We start from the raw sequence: 24752 nt of genomic DNA on the forward strand, positions 1-24752 counted from the left end.
CTAGAGGAGACATCAGTACTAAAATCACTGTCACCATCCCAATAAATTAAAGGCACTGTTATCAGATCTAAATCAGTTTTATCTCCAATGTGGGAAGAAGCTGAATTACTTACCCATTAAAAGTTCTATTTGCTGTACTAGAATAATAAAACCAGAGACAATAATGCAAATGAGTCAGCTAGTTACTGACAAAAGAATCTTCCTCCTCAGAAAAACTGGGGGTGTAAGGGTCAGCAATGAGGAGACCCCCTTTTTATTGTACACACTCTTGGGCTCATTTCTGCAATACATGCATACAGTACCTCTAAACAAAAACAGTAAAAATAAAAACAATACAATAAAAAGAATTATTAACTTCCTCTATGGTTCTGACATATTAAATAAATCTGAAAGTTTTCATAAAATATATTTTATATGGACTATATCAGAATCAAATAATAAGCACTCTAGGTACAGTAATATATATTCATGTATCTATATTTTATGGCCTTTGTAGAAACCACTGCCTCGCTGTCAAAGTAACAAGACAGGAAGCACAGCATCTAAATTCAGAAGATAGTCTGATCCAATAATATGCTATTTTAGGCAGAAGAAAGCTCAAAATAAAGAGCACAAAAGACTTGCTTACTTAAACCATTTTTGTCAAAGCATGTAAATAAATGTTTTGTTATTTTAAAGGTACTTAAAAATACTCAAGATTCAATTTACTTATAATACATGGATTTATATAAAGTTGAAGCAGATATTCACATATACTTTATACATATGAGTTGCTGATCAACTATTACCACTGTTCCTGATATACTTTCTTCTCAGAGCTCTTGCATGTAACTAGGTTAAATTCTGACTCTAAGAAGCTATAGTCGGAGAAGGCAATGGTACCCCACTCCAGTACTCCTGCCTAGAAAATCCCATGGATGGAGGAGCCTGGTGGGCTGCAGTCCATGGGGTCGCGAAGAGTTGGACATGACTGAGCGACTTCCCTTTCACTTTTCACTTTCATGCATTGGAGAAGGAAATGGCAACCCACTCCAGTGTTCTCGCCTGGAGAATCCCAGGGACGGGGGAGCCTGGTGGGCTGCCGTCTATGGGGTCAAACAAAGTCGGACACGACTGAAGTGACTTAGCAACAAGAAGCTATAGTAGTAAGAAAACTTCAGTAAAATAAATTTTCACTAGCCACAACTGTTGCATTAGTCATATCCTAAACGTTAAAAATTTCTTTCATGCTGATGAAAAAAGGCAAGGTAGTGTTAATTGAGTTCCCAGAATTGGGGATATTTTCACTCAGGAAAAGGAACTATTCTCTTCTGCATTCAAAATAGAAACAATGCTATTATAAAAATTTGATGAATCAAACTGTTGTAAGAAAAAAAACAGATATACATTAGGAATTCTAACTGCAGTAAATAGGAAGGGATGAACTAAGCCAGGAAACTCAGCCTGAGCACTTCCATGAGCTACTTTTATGACCTTGGTCAGCTCATTTAATCTCTTTAGGACTAAATTTTTCATGTGGACAAAAGGGGGGGAAATATGATTAGGAGATCTTTAAGATTCTACCAAATTAAAAAAAATTACAGTTTTCTAGCATGTCAATTGTTACAGTCCTTTGACTCAGAAAGTCTTACAAGAGTATCCACAAATGTACTAGCAAATGTGAGTAAAGACATGTATATTTGAACAAGGACATTCACTGACAGCATAACTTGAATTAGCAAAAGGCCTGTGGAAAAACAAGTAAATGTTCACTAGAAAGCTAGTGAAAGAAATGATACCCTCAAAAAATAAAAAATAGAATACGGATCATATGATCCAACAACTCTACTCCCAGTATTTATCTGAAGAAAACAAAAACACTAATTCAAAAAGATGTATGTACCTAAAATCAGCATTATTTACAATAGCCAATATATGGAAGCAACCTAAGTGCCTGCCAACAGCTGAATAATGATTTACACACACACACACACACACACACACACAGAAATATTCAGATCAGAATAGTCGCTCAGTCGAGTCCGACTCTTTGTGACCCCATGAATCGCAGCACGCCAGGCCTCCCTGTCCATCACCAACTCCCGGAGTTCACTGAGACTCACGTCCATCGAGTCAGTGATGTCATCCAGCCATCTCATCCTCTGTCGTCCCCTTCTCCTCCTGCCCCCAATCCCTCCCAGCATCACAGTCTTTTCCAATGAGTCAACTCTTCACATGAGGTGGCCAAAGTACTGGAGTTTCAGCTTTAGCATCATTCCTTCCAAAGAAATCCCAGGGCTGATCTTCAGAATGGATTGGTTGGATCTCCTTGCAGTCCAAGGCACTCTCAAGAGTCTTCTCCAACACCACAGTTCAAAAGTATCAATTCTTCGGCGCTCAGCCTTCTTCACAGTCCAACTCTCACATCCATACATGACCACAGGAAAAACCATAGCCTTGACTAGACAAACCTTTGTTGGCAAAGTAATGTCTCTGCTTTTCAATATGCTATCTAGGTTGGTCATAACTTTCCTTCCAAGGAGTAAGTGTCTTTTAATTTCATGGCTGCAGTCACCATATGCAGTGATTCTGGAGCCAGAAAAATAAAGTCTGACACTGTTTCCACTGTTTCCCCATCTATTTCCCATGAAGTGGTGGGACTGGATGCCATGATCTTCGTTTTCTGAATGTTGAGCTTTAAGCCAACTTTTTCACTCTCCACTTTCACTTTCATCAAGAGGCTTTTGAGTTCCTCTTCACTTTCTGCCATAAAGGTGGTGTCATCTGCATATCTGAGGTTATTGGTATTTCTCCCAGCAATCTTGATTCCAGTTTGTTTCTTCCAGTCCAGAGTTTCTCATGATGTACTCTGCATATACGTTAAATAAGCAGGGTGACAATATACAGCCTTGACGTACTCCTTTTCCTATTTGGAACCAGTCTGTTGTTCCATGTCCAGTTCTAACTGTTGCTTCCTGACCTGCATACAAATTTCTCAAGAGGGAGGTCAGGTGGTCTGGTATTCCCATCTCTTTCAGAATTTTCCACAGTTTATTGGGATCCACACAGTCAAAGGCTTTGGCATAGTCAATAAAGCAGAAATAGATGGTTTTCTGGAACTCACTTGCTTTTTCGATGATCCAGCAGATGTTGGCAATTTGATCTCTGGTTCCTCTGCCTTTTCTAAAACCAGATTGAACATCAGGAAGTTCACGGTTCACATATTGCTGAAGCCTGGCTTGGAGAATTTTGAGCATTACTTTACTAGCATGTGAGATGAGTGCAACTGTGCGGTAGTTTGAGCATTCTTTGGCATTGCCTTTCTTTGGGATTGGAATGAAAACGGACCTTTTCCCATCCTGTGGCCACTGCTGAGTTTTCCAAATTTGCTGGCATACTGAGTGCAGCATTTTCACAGCATCATCTTTCACGATTTGAAATAGCTCAACTGGAATTCCATCACCTCCACTAGCTTTGTTCGTAGTGATGCTTTCTAAGGCCCACTTGACTTCACATTCCAGGATGTCTGGCTCTAGGTGAATGATCACACCATCGTGATTATCTGGGTCGTGAAGATCTTTTTTGTACAGTTCTTCGGTGTATTCTTGCCATCTCTTCTTAGTATCTTCTGCTTCTATTAGGTCCATACCATTTCTGTCCTTTATCGAGCTCATCTTTGCATGAATGTTCCTTTGGTATCTCTGATTTTCTTGAAGAGATCCCTAGTCTTTCCCATTCTGTTGTTTTCCTCTATTTCTTTGCATTGATCGCTGAAGAAGGCTTTCTTATCTCTTCTTGCTATTCTTTGGAACTCTGCATTCAGATGTTTATATCTTTTCTTTTCTGCTTTGGTTTTCGCTTCTCTTCTTTTCACAGCTATTTGTAAGGCCTCCTCAGACAGCCATTTTGCTTTTTTGCATTTCTTTTCTATGGGAATGGTCTTGATCCCTGTCTCCTGTACAATGTCACGAACCTCATTCCATAGCTCATCAGGCACTCTATCTATCAGATCTAAGCTCTTAAATCTGTTTCTCACTTCCACTGTATAATCATAAGGGATTTGATTTAGGTCATACCTGAATGGTCTAGTGGTTTTCCCTACGCTCTTCAATTTAAGTCTGAATTTGGCAATAAGGAGTTCATGGTCTGAGCCACAGTCAGCTCCTGGTCTTGTTTTTGCTGACTGTATGGAGCTTCTCCATCTTTGGCTGCAAAGAATATAATCAATCTGATTTCGGTGTTGACCATCTGGTGATGTCCATGTATAGAGTCTTCTCTTGTGTTGTTGGAAGAGGGTGTGCCCTGCTTCATTCCCTAGTCCAAGGCCAAATTTGCCTGTTACTCCAGGTGTTTCTTGACTTCCTACTTTTGCATTCCAGTCCCCTACAGTGAAAAGGACATCTTTTTTGGGTGTTAGTTCTAAAAGGTCTTGTAGGGCTTCATAGAACCATTCAACTTCAGCTTCTTCAGCGTTACTGGTTGGGGCATAGACTTGGATTACTGTGATATTGAATGGTTTGCCTTGGAAATGAACAGAGATCATTCTGTCATTTTTGAGATTGCGTCCAAGTACTGCATTTCGGACTCTTTTGTTGACCATGATGGCCACTCCATTTCTTCTGAGGGATTCCTGCCCTCAATAGTAGATATAATGGTCATCTGAGTTAAATTCACCCATTCCAGTCCATTTCAGTTCGCTGATTCCTAGAATGTCGACATTCACTCTTGCCATCTCTTGTTTGACCACTTCCAATTTGCCTTGATTCATGGACCTGACATTCCAGGTTCCTGTGCAATATTGCTCTTTACAGCATTGGACCTTGCTTCTATCACCAGTCACATCCACAGCTGGGTATTGTTTTTGCTTTGGATCCATCCCTTCATTCTTTCTGGAGTTATTTCTCCACTGATCTCCAGTAGCATATTGGGCACCTACTGACCTGGGGAGTTTCTCTTTCAGTATCCTATCATTTTGCCTTTTCATACTGTTCATGGGGTTCTCAAGGCAAGAATACTGAAGTGGTTTGCCATTCCCTTCTCCAGTGGACCACAGTCTGTCAGATCTCTCCACCATGACCCGCCCGTCTTGGGTTGCCCCACGGGCATGGATCAGTTTCATTGAGTTAGACAAGGCTGTGGTCCTAGTGTGATTAGATTGACTAGTTTTCTGTGAGTATGGTTTCAGTGTGTTTGCCCTCTGATGCCCTCTTGAAACACCTACCGTCTTACTTGCGTTTCTCTTACCTTGGACGTGGGGTATCTCTTCACGGCTGCTCCAGCAAAGTGCAGCCATTGCTCCTTACCTTGGACGAGGGGTATCTCCTCACTGCCGCCCTTCCTGACCTTCAATGTGGGATAGCTCCTCTAGGCCCTGCTGTGCCCACGCAATATTACTCAGCCATAAAAAGAAAGAATGAAATCTTGCCATTTGCAACTGGCAAGACCTTGAAGACATTATGCTAAGTGGTAATAACTTTGCATGGTATGTAATCAATAAAAATATTGAACCACTACGTTGTATACCTGAAATAAAAATTATAAGTCAATAGTAATTTTTTTTAAAAGAAACTATAGCATATCTACACAATGGAATACTATGAAGCCATTTAAAAGACTGAGAAAGTAACATGGAACAATATCCAAAATACATGGTTAATGTGAATAAAGCACAGCATAAAATGGTATAACATAGCATGCTCTCATCTTGGTTTTAAAAACAGAGGATAGTAACATACACATAAACCACACAAATATATGTATATAAATACACATACATATATGCATTCTTATTTATGCAAAGACTATTTCTAATGCATACAAAAGAAAGTGGTAGTGGCTGTTGCTTCTGAGAGGGGAACCAGCAGTTTAAAGTAGAAGAAAGATTTAACTTTTCAATGTTAATCATTTTTTTCACAGTCTGATTTCACACTGTGTGTGTAACATTTTCATTAAGAAAAAAATCCACATGTATTTTATTTAAAATTTTACATTTCCCATACTAAAATTGAAATTACACCCGGCCCCAAAAATGTGTCTTCTCTGACAAGAGATTTTTCTTTTATGCAAAGATTTTTTCAATTACCTTGAAAAGCCGGGGAAACACATCTGCTGGTTGTCCACGAATCACAAACAGACGAGAGTTTAATTTTCGCAGATTGGCATCAAGGTCTTCAAGACATTGAAGCAAAAATCTAGAGAGAGGAAAATATTATTTAAATTCTTCAAAGTATATATTTAGAAGATTTAAAGTAATAAAAAGTCATGCTATTCTAAAATTTGAAATGCCATCTCATCATCTTTTTTACCTCTTTATCATCTTCTAATTTCTAGATGATGTATAAATTACTGCTTCCAGAAACCATTCAAGTTTTAAAAATTATGGCACAAGTTTCTCAGTATTTTTAAATGAAGTTCCTAAATTAAATCACTGTCATTAAATAACAGTGACTGTTAGTAAAGTTTAATTTGTAAACATAAAAATCATATAAAGAAATAAAATAATTAAATGAATTGATTTCATTGTTTAAACTTGGTGAAATAAATCCAAGTTAGTATAGAAAAGCCACCTTGAAAAACCTAGGACAGCTTTGACTTGGAAAAAAAGAACACTTTTAACATCCTATTTAATCACTCTGAACAAGTGAATAAGAATTTGAGCCCTTTATTAGGGGATGTTGTAATCATCTAAGAGAGAGAAGGAGTAAAGTCCATTTTCAAATTTCTAATATAAAGAATCTGATAATAAACAGATGTTAAATTATGTGCCATTAACTCTCCGAGTGTAGAGAATACCAAATTAATTTTTTCATAAAAGGTTTCTGAGGAAGGTGGAGCTGTACATTTTTTTCAATGAAATTAGCATCAATAAGTCCTATGCATAATAGATACCTGGGGAAATTCTGGGGTGGAGGCAGAAGACTGCTTATTTTGCATCTTCCATTGTAAAGAAATGGTGCAGTCCACAAGAGCAAATCCAAAATAGATGTCACCCCTGGAAGGTTCAACCTCATGGTTTCCCTCATGTTAATTTCTCTAAGATTTCATGTAGATTCTGTTCCTCTCTCTGTTCTGTTCCTCTCCAACTCTGCTTCTTTTATGTTTTTCATTTTAAATATCTATCCATCTTTTCCACAGGCCTTATATCTTCCAGAATAATGACTGTGCCCTACTTATGAGGAGGAGTGGTTAAAATGAATAGAAAGGCATATTTCAGAACCGCATTGTTCAACATGGTAGCCACTTAAATTAGGCATGTGTAGCCATTTAAATTAGTTAAAATTAAAATTTCAGTTCCTCAGTCACACTTGCCATATATCAAGGCCTCTCAATAGCCACATGTGTGGCTAGTAGTGACCATATTGGACAGTACAAGTGAAGAATGCTTCCATCATTGCAGAAATTTCTATTTGACAGCACTGTTCTAGAAGATTATTCAGAATAGATCATTTTGTTTTCTTTGCCCATTCCAATCCCCATTCCTCTTTGCCCATTCCAATTTCATTTCACCAAGAAAGTCTTGTTAATTTTCTACAGATGTAGTTATTAAGTGACATCAGTCAGTTCAGTTGCTCAGTTGTGTCCGACTCTGCGACCCCATGAATCGCAGCATGCCAGGCCTCTCTGTCCATCACCAACTCCCGGAGTTCACCCAAACTCACGTCCATTGAGTCAGTGATGCCATCCAGCCATCTCATCCTCTGTCGTCCCCTTCTCCTCCTGCTCCCAATCCTTCCCAGCATGAGTCTTCTCCAATGAGTCAACTCTTCGCATGAGGTGGCCAAAGTACTGGAGTTTCAGCTTTAGCATCATTCCTTCCAATGAACACCCAGGACTGATCTCCTTTAGGATGGACTGGTTGGATCTCCTTGCAGTCCAAGGGACTCTCAAGTGACATCAGGATAACTAGTCAAATCTGATATTGCTTCCCCTTAGGAGTCATCATCTCTATGGGCACAGGGAGTCAGAGTGCTATATTCACAAGGCTGTTAAAGACATCCCACCATTTCACCTTAGGAAGTCTAACAGTTGTCCTTCAAGAAATAGGAAATAAATCTTTATATACTCACATTTATATTACACAAAATCTTTTTGTCTTTGTTTACAGTCACCTCCCTAACACACCATCCTTAATGCTCAAACTACTGCACAACTGCACTCATCTCACATGCTAGCCAAGTAAGGCTCAAAATTCTCCAAGCCAGGCTTCAACAGTATGTGAACCATGAACTTCCAGATGTTCAAGGTGGATTTAGAAAAGGCAGAGGAACCGGGGATCAAATTGCCAACATCTATTGGATCATCAAAAAAGTGAGACAGTTCGAGACAAACATCTACTTCTGCTTTATTGACTACACCAAAGCCTTTGACTGTGTGGATCACAATAAACTGTGGAAAATTCTGAAAGAGATGGGAATACCAGACCACTTGACCTGCCTCCTGAGAAATCTGTATGCAGGTCAAGAAGCAACAGTTAGAACTGGACATGGAACAACAGACTGGTTCCAAATAGGGAAAGGAGTATGTCAAGCTATATATTGTGACCCTGTTTATTTAACTTATATGCAGAGTACATCATGAGAAACACTGGGCTGGATGAAGCACAGGCTGGAATCAAGATTGCCGGGAGAAATATCAATAGCCTCAGATATGCAGATGACACCACCCTTATGGCAGAAAGCTAAGAAGAACTAAAGAGCCTCTTGATGAAAGTGAAAGAGGAGAGTGAAAAGAGGAGAGAGTTGTCTTAAAGCTCAACATTCAGATAACTAAGATCATGGCATCTGGTCCCATCACTTCATGGCAAATAGATGGGGAAACAATGGAAACAGTGTCAAGACTTTATTTTTCTGGGCTCCAAAATCACTGCAGATGGTGACTGCAGTCATGAAATTAAAAGACGCTTACTCCTTGGAAGGAAAGTTATGACCAACCTAGACAGCATATTAAAAAGCAGAGATATTACTTTGCCAACAAAAGTCTGTCTAGTTGAAGCTATGGTTTTTCTAGTAGTCATAGATGGATTTGAGAGTTGGACTATAAAGAAAACTGAGTGCTGAAGAATTGATGCTTTCGAACTGTGGTGTTGGAAAAGACTCTTTAGAGTCCCTTGGACAGCAAGGAGATCCAACCAGTCCATCCTGAAGGAAATCAGTCCTGAATATTCACTGGAAGGACTGATGCTGAAACTCCATTACTCTGGCCACCTGATGTGAAGAGCTGACTCATTGGAAAAGACCCTGATACTGGGAAAGATTGAAGGCGGGAGGAGAAGGGGATGAGAGAGGATGAGATGGTTGGATGGTATCACCGACTCAATGGACATGAATTTGAGTAAGCTCCCGGAGTTGGTGATGGACAGGGAGGCCTGGCGTGCTGCAGTTCATGGGGTCGCAAAGAGTCATCCACGACTGAGCAACTGAACTGAACTGATCCCAACCCACCATTACCAATGTGTAAATCTTTTGGGGAGAATATTGTTGCTGACTATTGTTGTTAAAGCAATATAAAAGCATCTAAGTTTTATAAAATTATCCATAACTACGAATAACATCATGTTTGGTGATAAATGTTTACTGGGAAGCAGATAGTTTTCTGTATTTGCTTGGCAAAATAATTTTTAGACCCTGAGGTACTCAGATCAAAAATTAACAAATTGAATGAACTAGCTATTTTAAAGTTTTCTTAAATTCAAACAGTACAAAACTAAAATGTCCTGGAAAGATAATCCATGGAAGAGATAATCCTCAAACCTCTTTTGTAGTGTGAGTTTCAGTATCTTCTCTACCAGACCAGACAGGAAGTAGCAGAGTTCTCCACATTCTACGTTTTGGGTAGAAAAGTTTTCATGTAGTACAAGTAAGTCAATGACAGATAATAAGATGGGAAAAGGAAAAAAAAAAAGGACCTGATTAATTTATAAAATGAAGTAGTAAGCCTCGACTAGTTAATAATTAGCCAGTCCCTTATTTTTCCCTTTCTTGTTCACAGTTGAATAAGCATTCTTAACGCTTTTCAATAAACACTCTATGAACCAAACAAACGTTGTACAGGATGATGTGGACTAAAGCAATGGAAAAAGTTTTGCAACCAAAATTAACCTTGTTTTGGCATTCCATAAAACAAAGGAATAGAAATTCTATTCCAGTATAGTGTTTTTCTCCAATAGATGTTATTGATGGCTTTTTTCTTCCATAATATGTTTTCCTTCCATGGCTATTATTGTTTATATCACTGTAACTTAACATAAAAATTGAAGAGATACAGTAGATTCAAATATGTATTTCAGAAAATAATTGTGAAGGAAAGAAAAGAGCAGCATGGAGAACACATGGTGTTGCTTTTCTCTGTTATAAGCCTTTCTATGCTACGACTTTTAAAACTACTGCATATATTATTTTGATAAAATAAAATTTACTTTGCATATATCTACTTGTTACATGTGTATAAGAAAATAACTGCAAGGATACTCATCAACCTGTTAATAATAGCTACCCTGAGCACCAAAGAATTCATGTTTTCAAACTGTGGTGTTGGAGAAGACTCTTGAGAGTCCCCTGGACTGCAGGAGATCAAACCAGTCAATCCTAAAGGAAATCAACCCTGAATACTCATTGGAAGGACTTATGCTGAAGCTGAAGCTCCAATATTTTGGCCACCTGATGCCAAGAGCCTACTCATTAGAAAAGACCCTGATGCTGGGAAAAAGTGAAGGCAGGAGAAGGCTATGACAGAGGATGAGATGGTTGGATGCATCACTGAGTTTGAGGAAACTCTGGGAGATGGTGAAGGACAGGGAAGCCTCAAATGTTGCATCCATGGGGTTGCAAAGAGTCAGACACAACTAAGCAACTGAACAACTATTGGGGAGAGGAAGTTTGGGGTGGGGGTAAAGAAGAGAGAAACATACTTTTTTAAACTTCATAAAAGGTATAAAATTGATAATTAGCATATATTCCTTCAAAGTAGAACAAAATTGAAAAATATTATATCCGATGGAAACCTGTTTTAACACATAATGAACATCTTTCAAAGCACTTCTATGGCATCAATTTTCACAGTTTATGGTATCTCATTGCATAGATGTCCTATAATTTAATAATTAATAGCAACAAATTACTATCCCTCAACCAATCCTGGAAAGTTCTAATTTCCTCATTTGTTAAACTGAGATAGTAATAGGGCCCATATCATAGCACTGTTGTGAGAATTAAATAAGTTAATGTATGTGAAGCTCTTAAAACAGTGCCTGACCCACAGTAAGCATGATTATATGTCTCATCATTCCTACAATAATTTTAGTCCCCTCTTTACTACAATAATTCTACTTCTTGTTATCTCATGTTAGTATTATTTGCTCAATGCCTTAAAATAGTTCTTTGTACCAATACCAAATTTTCCTGAGGCACACTTTCCTGTAAAAAGGTCTTCAAAGGTTCATTCACCTATAGAATAAAGAACAAATTATTTTGTTTGACTAACTTAGGGTTCCAGGTTCATTTTTCTGCCACTCCTCTTTCCCTTCTGCCAAATTAAACTACTTTCCCCCACACACATTCAATCTCCTGGAATTTGTTCCATGCTCTTCCCTTGGCCTGGAGCACCTTCCTAATTCCCATCTCTATTTTCTGCTAATTTTCAGTCTTCCATATGAAAGTGATTTCTCCATCCCATATACTCTCAAGGGACATAATGTATCTCATCACAGAGAAACTTTCAGATTGTATGTTACATGATAGCTATCATATAAATCACCTTCTCCTCCTGAAGGATTTCAAATTAAGTATCTGTGTCTCATGCCTAACTACACAGTTAACTTTATCTGTGTTTTGGTTTCTGTATTTGGCAAACAAATTTCAATATGTGCCTTACACAGTTTGCTGAAAAGATCAGAAATAGGAGAAAATGACCTATAGAAATGTCTGTAACATCTGTTGAAAGGATTTGTTGTTGTTCAGTTGCTAAGTCACATCCAACTCTGTGACCCCATGGACAGTAGCATGCAAGGCTCTTCTGTCCACTATATCCTGGAGTTTGATCAAATTCATGAAAGGATTAGAAAAAGTATAAAATCACTAGTACTTGGTAGATATTCATTAAACAGAAGTTACAATTATTCTCCCTTGGGAAAAACTTATAGTTTTGAAAAAATAACATGTATTTTTTTAAATTTAATTTTATTTTATTTTTAAACTTTACATAACTGTATTAGTTTTGCCAAATATCAAAATGAATCTGCCACAGGTATACATGTGTTCCCCATCCTGAACCCTCCTCCCTCCTCCCTCCCCATACCATCCCTCTGGGTCGTCCCAGTGCACTAGCCCCAAGCATCCAGTATCGTGCATCGAACCTGGACTGGCATCTCGTTTCTTACATGATATTTATATATAAATAACTGGGCATGACAACAGACGACAATGAATTAGTCGGATGCCTACAACTATATACACAATCGTCTCAACTCTTAACCTTCCCTGAATGTGACTTTGAACAAAGGTTTGATGAAAATCTTTTCCACAAGGCAAAGCAAATGTGAATATGAATATATATACATACAGATATGGTGCAATTAAGACCCTGAATCAACTAATATCTAAGCATATAATTCTTCCTTGATAACACTGTAAAATCTCCAATACACTAAGTTAAAAGTATCAACTCATTGACAGGTAAGATTTCTTTTTAGTACTGAAGGAATAATGTTACTTCAAAGAGTACTATATAAAGTCTAATCTTTCATCCTTGACCCTCATCAAGGAAGAGAGTGGGTTCTGCCAGAGTTCAGATTCAATGTGTTCCAGATCATATCAATTTCAACCTTTATATATTACAAATGCATGTACCTAAGTATAGGAATCCAGTGCTGAATGGACTGATTTAATACAATGAAATTATACACAGCTCGTAGGATCTCAGATCCTGGATCAAGGATTGAACTTGGGCCATGATAGTGAAAGCCTGGACTCCTAACCGCCAGGCCAACAGGGAACTCCTCATAAGGTACAGTTTAAATAGGAACATATTTTCAGACCTTATTCAGTTTGTCATGTTTACTGTTTTCTTGAAACCATATCCATTTGAAGGTTCAGTTAATAATGCTATTAACTACTGATACATGCACTGGGTTGATTTTTAAACAGGACAAATGTTAGTAAAACTCACTACACCCCTTTGCATAATTGTACTGCCTAAACAGAAGAATAGTTCTGTTGATATTTAATTATTGAATACAGTATGAATTGCAGCACTTCACAATAAATTGAAGAGATGTTAGGTTAAGAAAATACATTTCTTCACTTTAAATATTTTAAGGATTTTTTTTAAAACCTCCAGTGATCACTACCTTATTGCTATTAGAAAAAATTAAATGTGGTGAGTTTCCTTATACCAGTTCCAAAAGATGATTTCAACATGAATCAACAGAAATAGTTTCTTAAAGTAGGTCATTGCTATAGCAACCAGTGGGCAGTTTGGTATACTCCCCATAACAATGACCTACTTTCCAGCCTGTGCTAGAGCAGCTTTATATAACTTGAATTTCTAGTTCTGTCTATAAAATAGTCTAAAAAAGGCAATAGTAAGATACAACATAATCCCATTCCTGCTAAAAAACAAGGCATTATGAATTAACATGTATCATACCAAAATAAAGCCATCTGGTTCTGCACTTTAGTTTATAAAATATATCTTATCACATGCTCAATGATGAAAACTACACTTCAAATATCTCAACCAAAACAATTCACTGCTGACCCTAGAGAACTGACTTACAGAATATAAATTAAGATCATTAAAACCACATGCAAAATATCTTCTCTTTCTACTCTTCCTCCTCATGAAACAATGGTTAGATTTTTAAAAATAAAAGGTCTGGATATATTAACTACAATAAAAGAAAAAATGGAGAGTCTCAGTCATTAAGCAGTCTATGGTGTTTCATTAGAAATTCAAAAATTATCGATATAAATAGTAATTTGTCTCTCCATAAATTGACTAAAGTTTACATATGCTTTTTTTCTGGTTTGTGACAAAATTTTGGTGTTCTTATCTAACTTTACTCAAATTATCAGAATATTTGTGATATACACATTCCCTGAAGAAAACAGTTTAATATTGAAAGAGGATTAAACATATACTTTAAAAGTAAATTTCTTATTTTGCCAGGCTCTAATGGTTCATAAATCTGTGGTCTAATACCATGACACAATGTCACTTTTTATAACAAATATTTTTCACTGCCTCTTTTAAATTCTGAAATTCACAGATAATATAACATCCTTATATACAATTTAAAAGCATTAATATAATGCTCCAATGTAACACATGAAGGAAGTTTGAGGAAAGTAATTTATATTTTAAACAGAAGTAACATTTACTTCCCATAAGTAAATATCTGGGGATGAAACAAAAAGGCAGTGAATTAACTGGATGCCTACACCTACATACAGAATCATTTAAAATTCAACAGCTTCAAAAACAGAATGACACGGCTGTATTATCGGTGACTAAAATACCATGAACAGTACTGCCTTTGGTAACAGGCTTTTCTGTAATGTTAAGCAAGACTTAGAAAAGTTCTTGACAAAGTTCAGTCTTCCCTGATTTACATGGGTGATAAACATATTTTAGGAGCACTCAATGCATATTAAAATTGTGTAAAAAAATAACTGTTTACACGTAAAAATGAATTTAGGCTCTAGATTCCGAAGATCATGAATAAGTTTTTCACTCACATGAAATATCTAGTAGACTATTTCAGTTATGTGGGACTCAGGACAACTATTTATTTTGAGAGATTGTCCTGAGCATTGCAAAAAGTTTTCCATTCTTGGCCTCTCCTCACTAACTCTACTAGGAACTTTCAAACACTGTAACCCCCAAAATGCCCCAATAAACTCCTAAAATATCTTCTAGGCAGTGACACTATTAATTATTAACATAATTTTATTGATTTGAGGAACACATGATAAATGATAGGAAATGCCAACACTTATGGAGCTTAAAATCTAGAAAAGAAACCTGAAAATGTACACGATATGAATATAACAGAACCTGTTATGGTAGAATGAAATATATAAGAGACACTTATGAATATCATAAATTTGCTTTGAAAAATCAGGAAGGAGAAATCTTCTGGATTTTTTTTTTTGAGATGGGGAGAAATTGAGGCAAAAAATTCCAAGGTGATGGTAGAAAAAAGCCTTGAAGCATTAATTTGATTGTAATAGATGAAGACAGGAAGGAAGAATATTGGCCACAGAATTGTAACCTTCTTAAAGACCAGGACTAGGCCTTTCTCACCAGTTTTAATTGGTCAGAGAAGGTCTCAAGGCCAAGCCAAACTTCAAGAAGGTAGAAGCATAAATTTTCTGTAAGTGAACAATAATATCTACCACAATATTCAAACCAACACTGATATATATGTATTCATATTTTTTAATGAAGGGTATATTACAGCAGCACAGAAGAAATCAAACCGTGTATGGGGGCAGAGGAAAGGAGATACGAGGCATGAGCAAGAAAACATTTGAGCAGAGTTTGTAATCAATAGGTGTTGATCATGAGGATCAAGTAGCAAAGAGCATTCAAAGCAGGGAAAACAGTATCCTTAAGTCAAGAAATTCAAAAGGGGACTTACCTGGTAGTCCAGTGGCTAAGACTCTACATTCCCAATGCAAGGAACCTGGGTTCCATCTCCGGTTGGGGAACTATATCCCACATGCAGCAACTAAGACCCAGCACAGCCAAATAAATAAATATTAAAAAAAAAGAAATTCAAAAGAACTGTGTGTCTTTGGGTGAGGGATGGATGGGTAGTGAGCAACTGGGAGAACGTATCATACTTTCTAACACTAAACTACTTCCCCCCAACACAAGTGTTAACATTTCAAAAAATATTCAAAATCAGTGTCAAAAGAAACCTACAAACTTCTGTCGCTGACAGGACATTGGACTAAGATACTCTAACGGAAATAACTAACAAGTTAACAAAAATAAATAAAACTTTTAAACATAATTCACTGGAGTGCTCCAAAAGTAAGGAGTCATAAATAGGTTAAGCAGCGTGCTAAGGACAGCTTTAGCCTTGAGGATTTCTACAGATTCCTGGAAACCTTGAACATAATCCAGGTTGAGGAGGACAGGAGATAAAGTCCAGGCCCATTCAACTGAAAAAACTAATAAAAGACCCTCAATATTATGCCTGAGCTTTAAAGAGCTCCATGCACAGCTCAACTGTACAGTAGACATAAACCTTAATAGGGCAGACTAGGACAGGAAGGAAACTTGCCTGTCTCTACTTGGTTAGAGTTGAAAGAAAATAAAATCTCCCATTCCTGAATGGAAGGGATAAACACAGTGATTTTACAGTGGAGAAAACTGGCAAACACTACCTTAACCACATGATCAGAGCAAACATCACCAGTGATAAAGTCAGTTGGGTGTCAGGTACATCTTGATACAATACGATGAGATATTTTTTTGTGATATTTTCCACAAAGCAATAATCCCACTCTAAAGATGAGAAAAATATTAGACAAAACCAAACTGAGGCTGGCTATTCTATAAGACAGATGACTAAATCAAAAAGGTCATAAAAAACAAGGGACGCCCGAGGAACTGGCACAGAACAGAGGAGCCTAAGTGCAATGTGGTATTTTGGATGGAATCCTGGAACAGAAAAAGAACATTAGAGGAAATCTGAATATAGTCCAGAATTTAGCTAGTGCTATGATTTCTTAGTATTGACAAAAATATGGTGTTAATGTTAAGATGTTAATATCGGGGAAAACTGGTACAGAGTAATCAGGAACTCTCTGTATTATATTTCCACATTTTCTACAAACCTAAAATTATTTATTTTATTTAAAAATTCTAGTGCATCCCCCTCAAAGCACAATCTCAATGCAAATTCTGGAATTTAAATGGTACCAAACACCTCAAGCATATCATTGCCTTTAATGTGGTCCCAGGTTGGTTATGATCTGAGATAATTGCTAAAAGAAAGTATAAATACTCTCTGGATTCTCAACTTCAACCAACACTTCATTTTCTACAGAAAAAGTTCTACCAAAAGTCAACCAACCAACCAACCAACAAATCAATCATAAAATACACAAGGAAACAATAATTTATTCCACAAGTTGAAGAATGAGAGGCCTAAATTTTACTGAGAATTTTCCAGAACCACCAAAAGATGGCAATTCAAGTTCATGAATCTCACGCCTCTCTCTTCTCATGTAAGAAAAGAGGGATGTGGAGCTGGAGATGGGAGGTTAGAAGGAGAGAAGGGAAAATAAAAATAGAAAAATGAACAGATAGAAATGAGCAGAGATACACAGATGGGGAGATGAGACAGTCAGAGAAAGATCCACATCTAGCTATATCATATTGAAACTACGCAAAACAAAAGAAAAGGACATAAGACAGTCAGAGAACACTATACCCAGTAAACAGAGAACATTTATTCAAGTATAAATGGAATACTCATGAAAATTGACCTGTACTAGGTCATAACACTATCAACAAATTTAAAGGAACTGGTATCTGGCATACATTCTGAAATTAAAAAACACTTCTTCAAACAATTTATAGGACAAAGAGCATCGCAATGGATTTCAGGAAAAACCTAGAACTGATTGATAATGAGGAAAATATATCTAAAATGTACAGAATACAAAACAACAAAAAAATGGTATCAGTTCAGTTCAGTCGCTCAGCCGTGTCCGACTCTTTGTGACCCCATGAATCGCAGCACGCCAGGCCTCCCTGTCCATCACCAACTCCCGGAGTTCACCCAGACTCACATCCATCGAGTCGGTGATGCCATCCAGCCATCTCATCCTCTGTTGTCCCCTTCTCCTCCTGCCCCCAATCCCTCCCAGCATCAGAGTCTTTTCCAATGAGTCAACTCTTTGCATGAGGTGGCCAAAGTACTGGAGTTTCAGCTTTAGCATCATTCCTTCCAAGGAAATCCCAGGGCTGATCTCCTTCAGAATGGACTGGTTGGATCTCCTTGCAGTCCAAAGGACGCTCAAGAGTCTTCTCCAACACCACAATTCAAATGCATCAATTCTTCGGCGCTCAGCTTTCTTCACAGTCCAACTCTCACATCCATACATGACCACTGGAAAAACCATAGCCTTGACCAGACGGATCTTTGTTGGCAAAGTAATGTCTCTGCTTTTGAATATGCTATCTAGGTTGGTCATAACTTTTCTTCCAAGGAGTAAGCATCTTTTAATTTCATGGCTGTAGTCACCATCTGCAGTGATTTTGGAGCCCAGAAAAATAAAGTCTGACACTGTTTCCACTGTTTCCCCATCTATTTCCCATGAAGTGATGGAACCAGATGCCATGATCTTCGTTTTCTGAATGTTGAGTTTTAAGCCAACTTTTTCACTCTCCTCTTTCACCTTCATCAAGAGGCTTTTCAGTTCCTCTTCACTTTCTGCCATAAGGGTGGTGTCATCTGCATATCTGAGGTTATTGATATATAAATAAATGGTGTATATAGGTTTAAACGCTTACATTAGAAAAAAAGACTTGAAATTGAGTTAGGAAAACAGCAGAATAAATAAGGTCCTAAAAAATATTAACACAAAGAAGGAAATGATCTGTTTCCAGTCAGCACTGAGCAACAGGTATTTTTCTGGACAACTGGCACAAGTGCCACAAGACCAGGAGCAAGAAAGCCCTACCACAGGAAGCAGAAGTATGAGCTGAGAATCCCTGCTGCCAACACTAAGATTGATGCTGGCCTCATACACACAGTCCATGTGCAGGGAGGCAACAAGAAATACCGTATCTTGAGGCTGGACATGGACATGGGGAAATTTTACTGAGGCTTGGAGTGTTGTATGTGCAAAGCAAGGATTAAAGATGTTGTTCACAGTGCATCCAACGATGAGCTGGTCAGTACCAAGACCCTAGTGAAGAACTGCATCTTGCTCACTGACAGCACACTATTCTGAGAGAAGTAGGGGTCCCACTATGCACTGCCTCTGGGCTGCAAGAATGGAGCCAAGCTGACTCTCAAGGAAGAAGGGATTTTAAACAACAACAATAAAAAATGACCTAAGAAAATTCAGAAGAAATATGATGAAAAGGAGAATGCTCAAATCAGCAGTTTTCTGAAGGAGCAGTTCCAGGAGCGAAAGCTTCTTGCATGCAGTTTCAAGACCAGGCCAGTGTGGCCAAGCAGATGACTATGTGCTAGACTGCAAGGAGCTGAACTTCCATCTGAAGAAAATCAAGGCCTGGAAAGGCAAACAAATCTTCCTCCCTCATACCTTAGCTCAAGTAATAAAGGTGTTTATTGTTCTAAAAAAGAAGAAAAAGGAAAGAAGGAAATGATCAAAGAAAAACGAAAAGCAGGAATTAGTGAAAAGAGAACACATATATAATAGAAACAAGCCAAAATTTATTGCTTGAAGAAACAATATTATAAATATCTGACAAGGTAAATTAAGGGAAAAAATGAGAGAAGGTGAAATAAACAATATTAAGAATAAAAAAGAGGGACTTACCTGGTAACCCAGTGGTTAAGACTCTGCACCCCCAATTCAGGGAGCACAGGTTAAAAAAAAAGTTAAAATGAGGATATAATATCAGATACTGTAGGGATTAAGTGGAAAATAAGACAGTATGAAAATTTTAAGGAAATAAATCTGAAAACTTTGATAAGGTGGATGAATTCCTTATCAAAAGTTACTCAGGAAGAAATTTAAAACTCACCAGAACTGACTCAAGAGCAAAAAAAGAACATGAAATGATCTCACAGCTATTAAAGAGATTGAATTCGTGGTTAAAAATCTTACATGAAAATCATAAGAGTGAGTCAGTTATACAGATGAATTGTAACAAACATTCATAAAATAGACAGTTTTAATTTTATAGAAGATTCTAACCTCATACTGAGTATAGAGAAAAAGGAACACTCCTCAACTGACTTTATGAGATGAGACTTGCCTGGATGCCAAAATCAGAACAGATACAGGAAGAGTAACTATTAAAATGCAATTTCCATTTTGCCTCAACAAACCAGGACTAGAAGATAACCTCCTTAATGGTGAAAGGGCATTTACAAAAAGTACAGAAAACATTCTATTTAATGGCAAAATGTTTTAAGTATTTCAGGACTAGGAAGAAGACAAGGATGCCTGCCACTGTTTCTATTCAACTTGGTACTAGCAGGACTAACAAATATAGTAATAAGATCAAGAGATAAAAGGAAATGAAGAAACAAAAGCACAGTTATTTACAGATGGCATGAGAGTTGACACTATCAATATACAGAAAAAGAATACACAGAAAATTATTAAAATTAATAATTAGAGTTTAAAAGGGTCAGGATCACTCAATCTCTGAAATCAAATTATACTAATACAACCTATGTAACTTAAGCCTCCCTGATCTCAAAAATCACACAAAGCTATTTATAATCTAGAACTCTTACTCCTTGTCTATTTTTAGAAACCACAGCATTATGACTCTACCAGGTTAGGCCAAAATCAAGTATAAGATGTACTTCTAGGCTTTAAAGGATTTACATACAAATAAATAAAATCTAACATGTGTTCAAAAGCATGCTTTTCCAGATCAATGTGTAATGCGTCTCGGTAGTCTGTCTTATTTGAAATTTCTCTCTCTCAGAAAAAGACTAGTTACATGTAAATTATATATCAATAAAGCTGGGGAAAAAAGATTTAATAATATTTTTATTTTCGTCTGTGGAAAATAAAGTTCGTGGTTATCAGAGAGGATAGAAGCACAAAAAAGGCAAAGGGGGTCAACTGTATGGTGACTGTTTTTGTGATAAGCATGCTACAGTATACACATATATTGAATCATAACATACAAATGAAACTTCAGTGTTATACACCAATTTACCTCAATAATAATTTTAAAAGATAGGAATCCTTTAAAAGGTTTTGTGCAAACACTGGGACATGATATGATAACTTTTAGAATAATCTCTTGGACTGATGGGGGAAATGAGTATCAGAAAAGGGTAGAAATAGGATAACTACTGAGGAGACTACTATACTACTCTAGAGAAGAGATGATGGTGCCATGAATAGGAGTGGTAATAGTGAAAATGATAAGAGCAGTTGGTATCTGGGTAGATATTCAAGAAGTAATACAGCAACGGAAGTGGGATTGTTCAATCTGGAGTCTAAGACAGAAGTGTGATTGCAAGATGTAAAACTGGAATTCATCAGCACATACATGGCAGTCATAAGGAGAAAGGAAAAGAACTGATGGAAGAAAAGGACCTTCACTTTGAATGGACAGGACAGAAAGAAGGTTGGAGAGACAGAAGAAAAAGAAGAGAAAGGATGGAATGAGGTCTGGATATACGGAAGCAGAGGATTATTATGTGTATTCCTAGAAGGAAATATGGGAAGAATGACTGATGGAAGAAAAGGTCAGAGAGAGGACAGATAAATGTGATAAAGATGTAATAACACATGAGAGAAATAAGGACACATGACAGAAAGAAGCAAGAGTATATGCGACAGAGAAGACTGATGGGATAAAGAAGAAAGAATGAACAAAGGATAGAGAAGAGGGTGAGATGGTGAAAGGGTCAAAAAAAAAAAGGGGGGGGGAGAAAAGATAACATGGAAATCAAACTGAAATTTGAGAATCCTAAGTCTGATGCAATTCTCAGGAACAAAAGGGGTTAATTTTATGTAATTACTAATAAGTGAGTTATGAACCAGTCACAGACCTCAAACGCATCCCATTAATTTCATGGTTGAAAATAAGAAACGTCTCATCTTTATAGATGTTATATAACTACTTACAGAAGTTGTTCTATGCTTAGAGAGAGAACTATAAGTCAAACTAAATGAACCCAAAGTATTATAAAAGGAACGCAATTATGCTGAGGAATATCTCTACAACTTTACAAAGATATAACTGATCTGGATCTACAGTATCTATCACAGCACTCTGTGACAACAGTTTACCTCAGTCTTTCTTGAAATATATTTTAACTTCTGAGGTTAATTTAAACTAGTATGGTTATGTAATATGTCTCCCTAATCCCCAAATCACAAAGGTACTTGAAATCTAAGACTTTTACTATTCCATGTGTATTTTTAGAAACCACAACATTCTAATCCTATGACGATAGGCAAAAAAAAATCATATTGAAAATCTACTTCTAGGCTTTAGAGGATTAAAACAGAACTAAATAAAATTTGTGTAATACATGTACAAAAGCAAATGACAGCATTACATGTATTGGTTTTCTGATATTCCTACCAGAAAATTCTCTTCTAATAATGCTAGTTTCCTCTAGACATTAAGTCAAGATTTTTAGAGGTTTTCATGCTGGTAGTACTATGAAAAAGAAAAGGGAAGAAAGTGCCAGAGAAGGAAAAAAACGCTATAAAAGATGAAACAAGTACCCAAATGTTGCTTTCCAAATATCCTTCTCTAATAAGAAGAACAAGGATTCTACAGAGTGGTGGCTGATTTCAGAGCAGAGCCAAAAATTATATAAGATGAGCTGGAGCATTTCATGGTGCCAGAAAGTAAGGAAGTGCTAAAGAAAAATAAGATGAGTGCATGTCTAAAAATAAGATGGCTATCAAAGGTGGACCAATTTAAACAAAACAAACAGCAATGGTAATAGATTATAACCCAAAGAACAAAACAAACATAAATCCACAAATTTATAAATTATTGAATAATGAAATATGTGGAGGGAGAAGGAACAATTCTTCAATTACAGAAGAAATCCAACTAATAAATATGGAAGAGATGAAAAAAATCATGATTGGAATAGCACTTAATAACTGCTTCAATCAAGCAAGAGCCACCGATGAATATAAAAATTAGTATCTGAAATTATAAGAAGAAAAAGAACACTAATATAACCTCTGGTGGCTCAGATGATAAAGAAATCTGCCTGTAATGCAGGAGATCTGGGTTTGATCCTGGGTCAGAAGATCTTCTGGAGAAGGGAATAGTACCCACTCCAGTATTTCTGCCTGGAGAATTTCATGGACAGAGGAGCCTGGCAGGCTACAGTCCACGGGGTCACAAAGAGTTGGACACGACTGAGCAACTAACACTTTGACTTTTCATATAACCTCAAAATATCTCTCCCAAAATATTTATTAATTACAAAGGAAAAAAATAGTAATCTTACAATGGAGAAACCCAGCAGACACTCTCTTAGCCAATGATCAATATCACTAATAATAATACACATTGATACCATGTCTCCCGTCATATGAGAAAGCCACATCACTTGTGGTATTTTTCAAAGATGCAAAGCCTCAAGCACGAGAAAACACCATATAAGTCCAAATTGAGGGACATCCTACAAAATGCCTAATTAGTAAGTACTTTTAAAATTCTTAAGGTCTTGAAAGACAAGGAAAGACCAAGATATTGTTACCAGCCAGAAGAAAATAAGGAGACATGCAATGGAGAATTCTAGACTGGATACTGAAACAGAAAAAGATGTTAGTGGAAAAATTGTGAAATTTATATAAAGTCTGTAGTTTCATTAACAGCACCATATAAATGCTAATTTCTTACTTCTGATAACTATACTATGACTATATAAGATATTAACATTAAGAGATGCTGGGTGAAGGGTATACAGTAACTATTATTTTTGCAATTCTTCCATAAGCCTAAAATTATTTCAAAATAAAACCAAAAAAAAGCCGATGATTGAGAGCACTGCATCCTGAAATAAACAGGTTTGGAAAGTTCCTTCCTACATAAATATTACTTTCACATCTCTACCAGTGGTGGTTGGATAGCATCACCAACTGAATGGGCATAAGTCTGAGTAAACTCCAGGAGACAGTGAAGGATAAGGAAGCCTGGCATGCTGCAGTCCATGGGGTCACAGGGAGTTGGAAAAGACTTAGCAACTGAACAACAACAGGTAGTAACCACTTACAGTAGGGAATGCCAAGTATGGGGGAAAGGATTGCTGTTTGGGCTAATTGATAAGATTTCATTAATAAGGTGATACTCAGCAAAGTTCTGAAATGAGGCTACACTAAAGCCTTTGACTATGTAGATCACAACAAACTGGAAAATTCAAAGAGATGGGAATACCAGAACACGTTACCTGCCTCTGAGAAATGTGTATGCAGGTCAACAAGCAACAGTTAGAACCAGACATGGAACAATGGACTGGTTCAAAACTGGGAAAGGAGTACGTCAAGGCTATATGTTGTCACCCTGCTTATTTAACTTCTATGCAGAGTACATCATGGAAAATGTCAGGCTGGATGAAGCACAAACTGGAATCAAGACTGCCAGGAGAAATAGCAATAACCTCAGATATGCAGATGACACCACCCTTATGGCAGAAAGCAAAAAGAAACCAAAGAGCCTCTTGATGAAGCTGGAAGAGGAGAGTGAAAAAGCTGGCTTAACTCAATATTCAAAAAACAAAGATCATGGCATCTGGTCCCATCACTTCACGGCAAATAGATGGGGAAAACAATGGAAACAGTGACAGACTATTATCTTGGGTTCCAAAATCACTGCAGATGGTGACTGCAGCCATGAAATTAAAAGATGCTTGCTCCTTGGAAGAAAAGCTATGACCAACTTAGACAGCATATTAAAAAGCAGACCTTTGCCAACAAAGGTCCTTCTAGTCAAAGCAATGGTTTTTCCAGTAGTCATGTATGGCTGTGATAGCTGGACCATAAAGAAGGCTGAATGCCAAAGAATTGATACTTTTGAGTTGTGGTGTTGGAGAAGATGCTTGAGAGTCCCTTGGACTG

General features: G+C 37.1%; 1 protein-coding gene and 1 pseudogene across 4 annotated transcripts in view; one reads left to right on the top strand and one right to left on the bottom strand.

Annotated features, from left to right (window-relative positions):
- The window catches only part of CRY1 (cryptochrome circadian regulator 1), a 95745-nt gene that overhangs the window by 25747 nt on the left and 45246 nt on the right, over positions 1-24752 (bottom strand). For all 4 annotated transcript variants that reach the window (XM_024991938.2, XM_059886562.1, XM_024991937.2 and 1 more), the window contains 1 exon segment: positions 6062-6170. In XM_024991938.2, coding sequence (XP_024847706.1) covers positions 6062-6170 — 109 coding nt within the window.
- Positions 12923-19332, top strand: LOC107132502 (small ribosomal subunit protein eS8-like; annotated as a pseudogene).

This window comes from Bos taurus, chromosome 5 (genome assembly GCF_002263795.3).
Source record: "Bos taurus isolate L1 Dominette 01449 registration number 42190680 breed Hereford chromosome 5, ARS-UCD2.0, whole genome shotgun sequence".
Taxonomy (NCBI): domain Eukaryota; kingdom Metazoa; phylum Chordata; class Mammalia; order Artiodactyla; family Bovidae; genus Bos; species Bos taurus.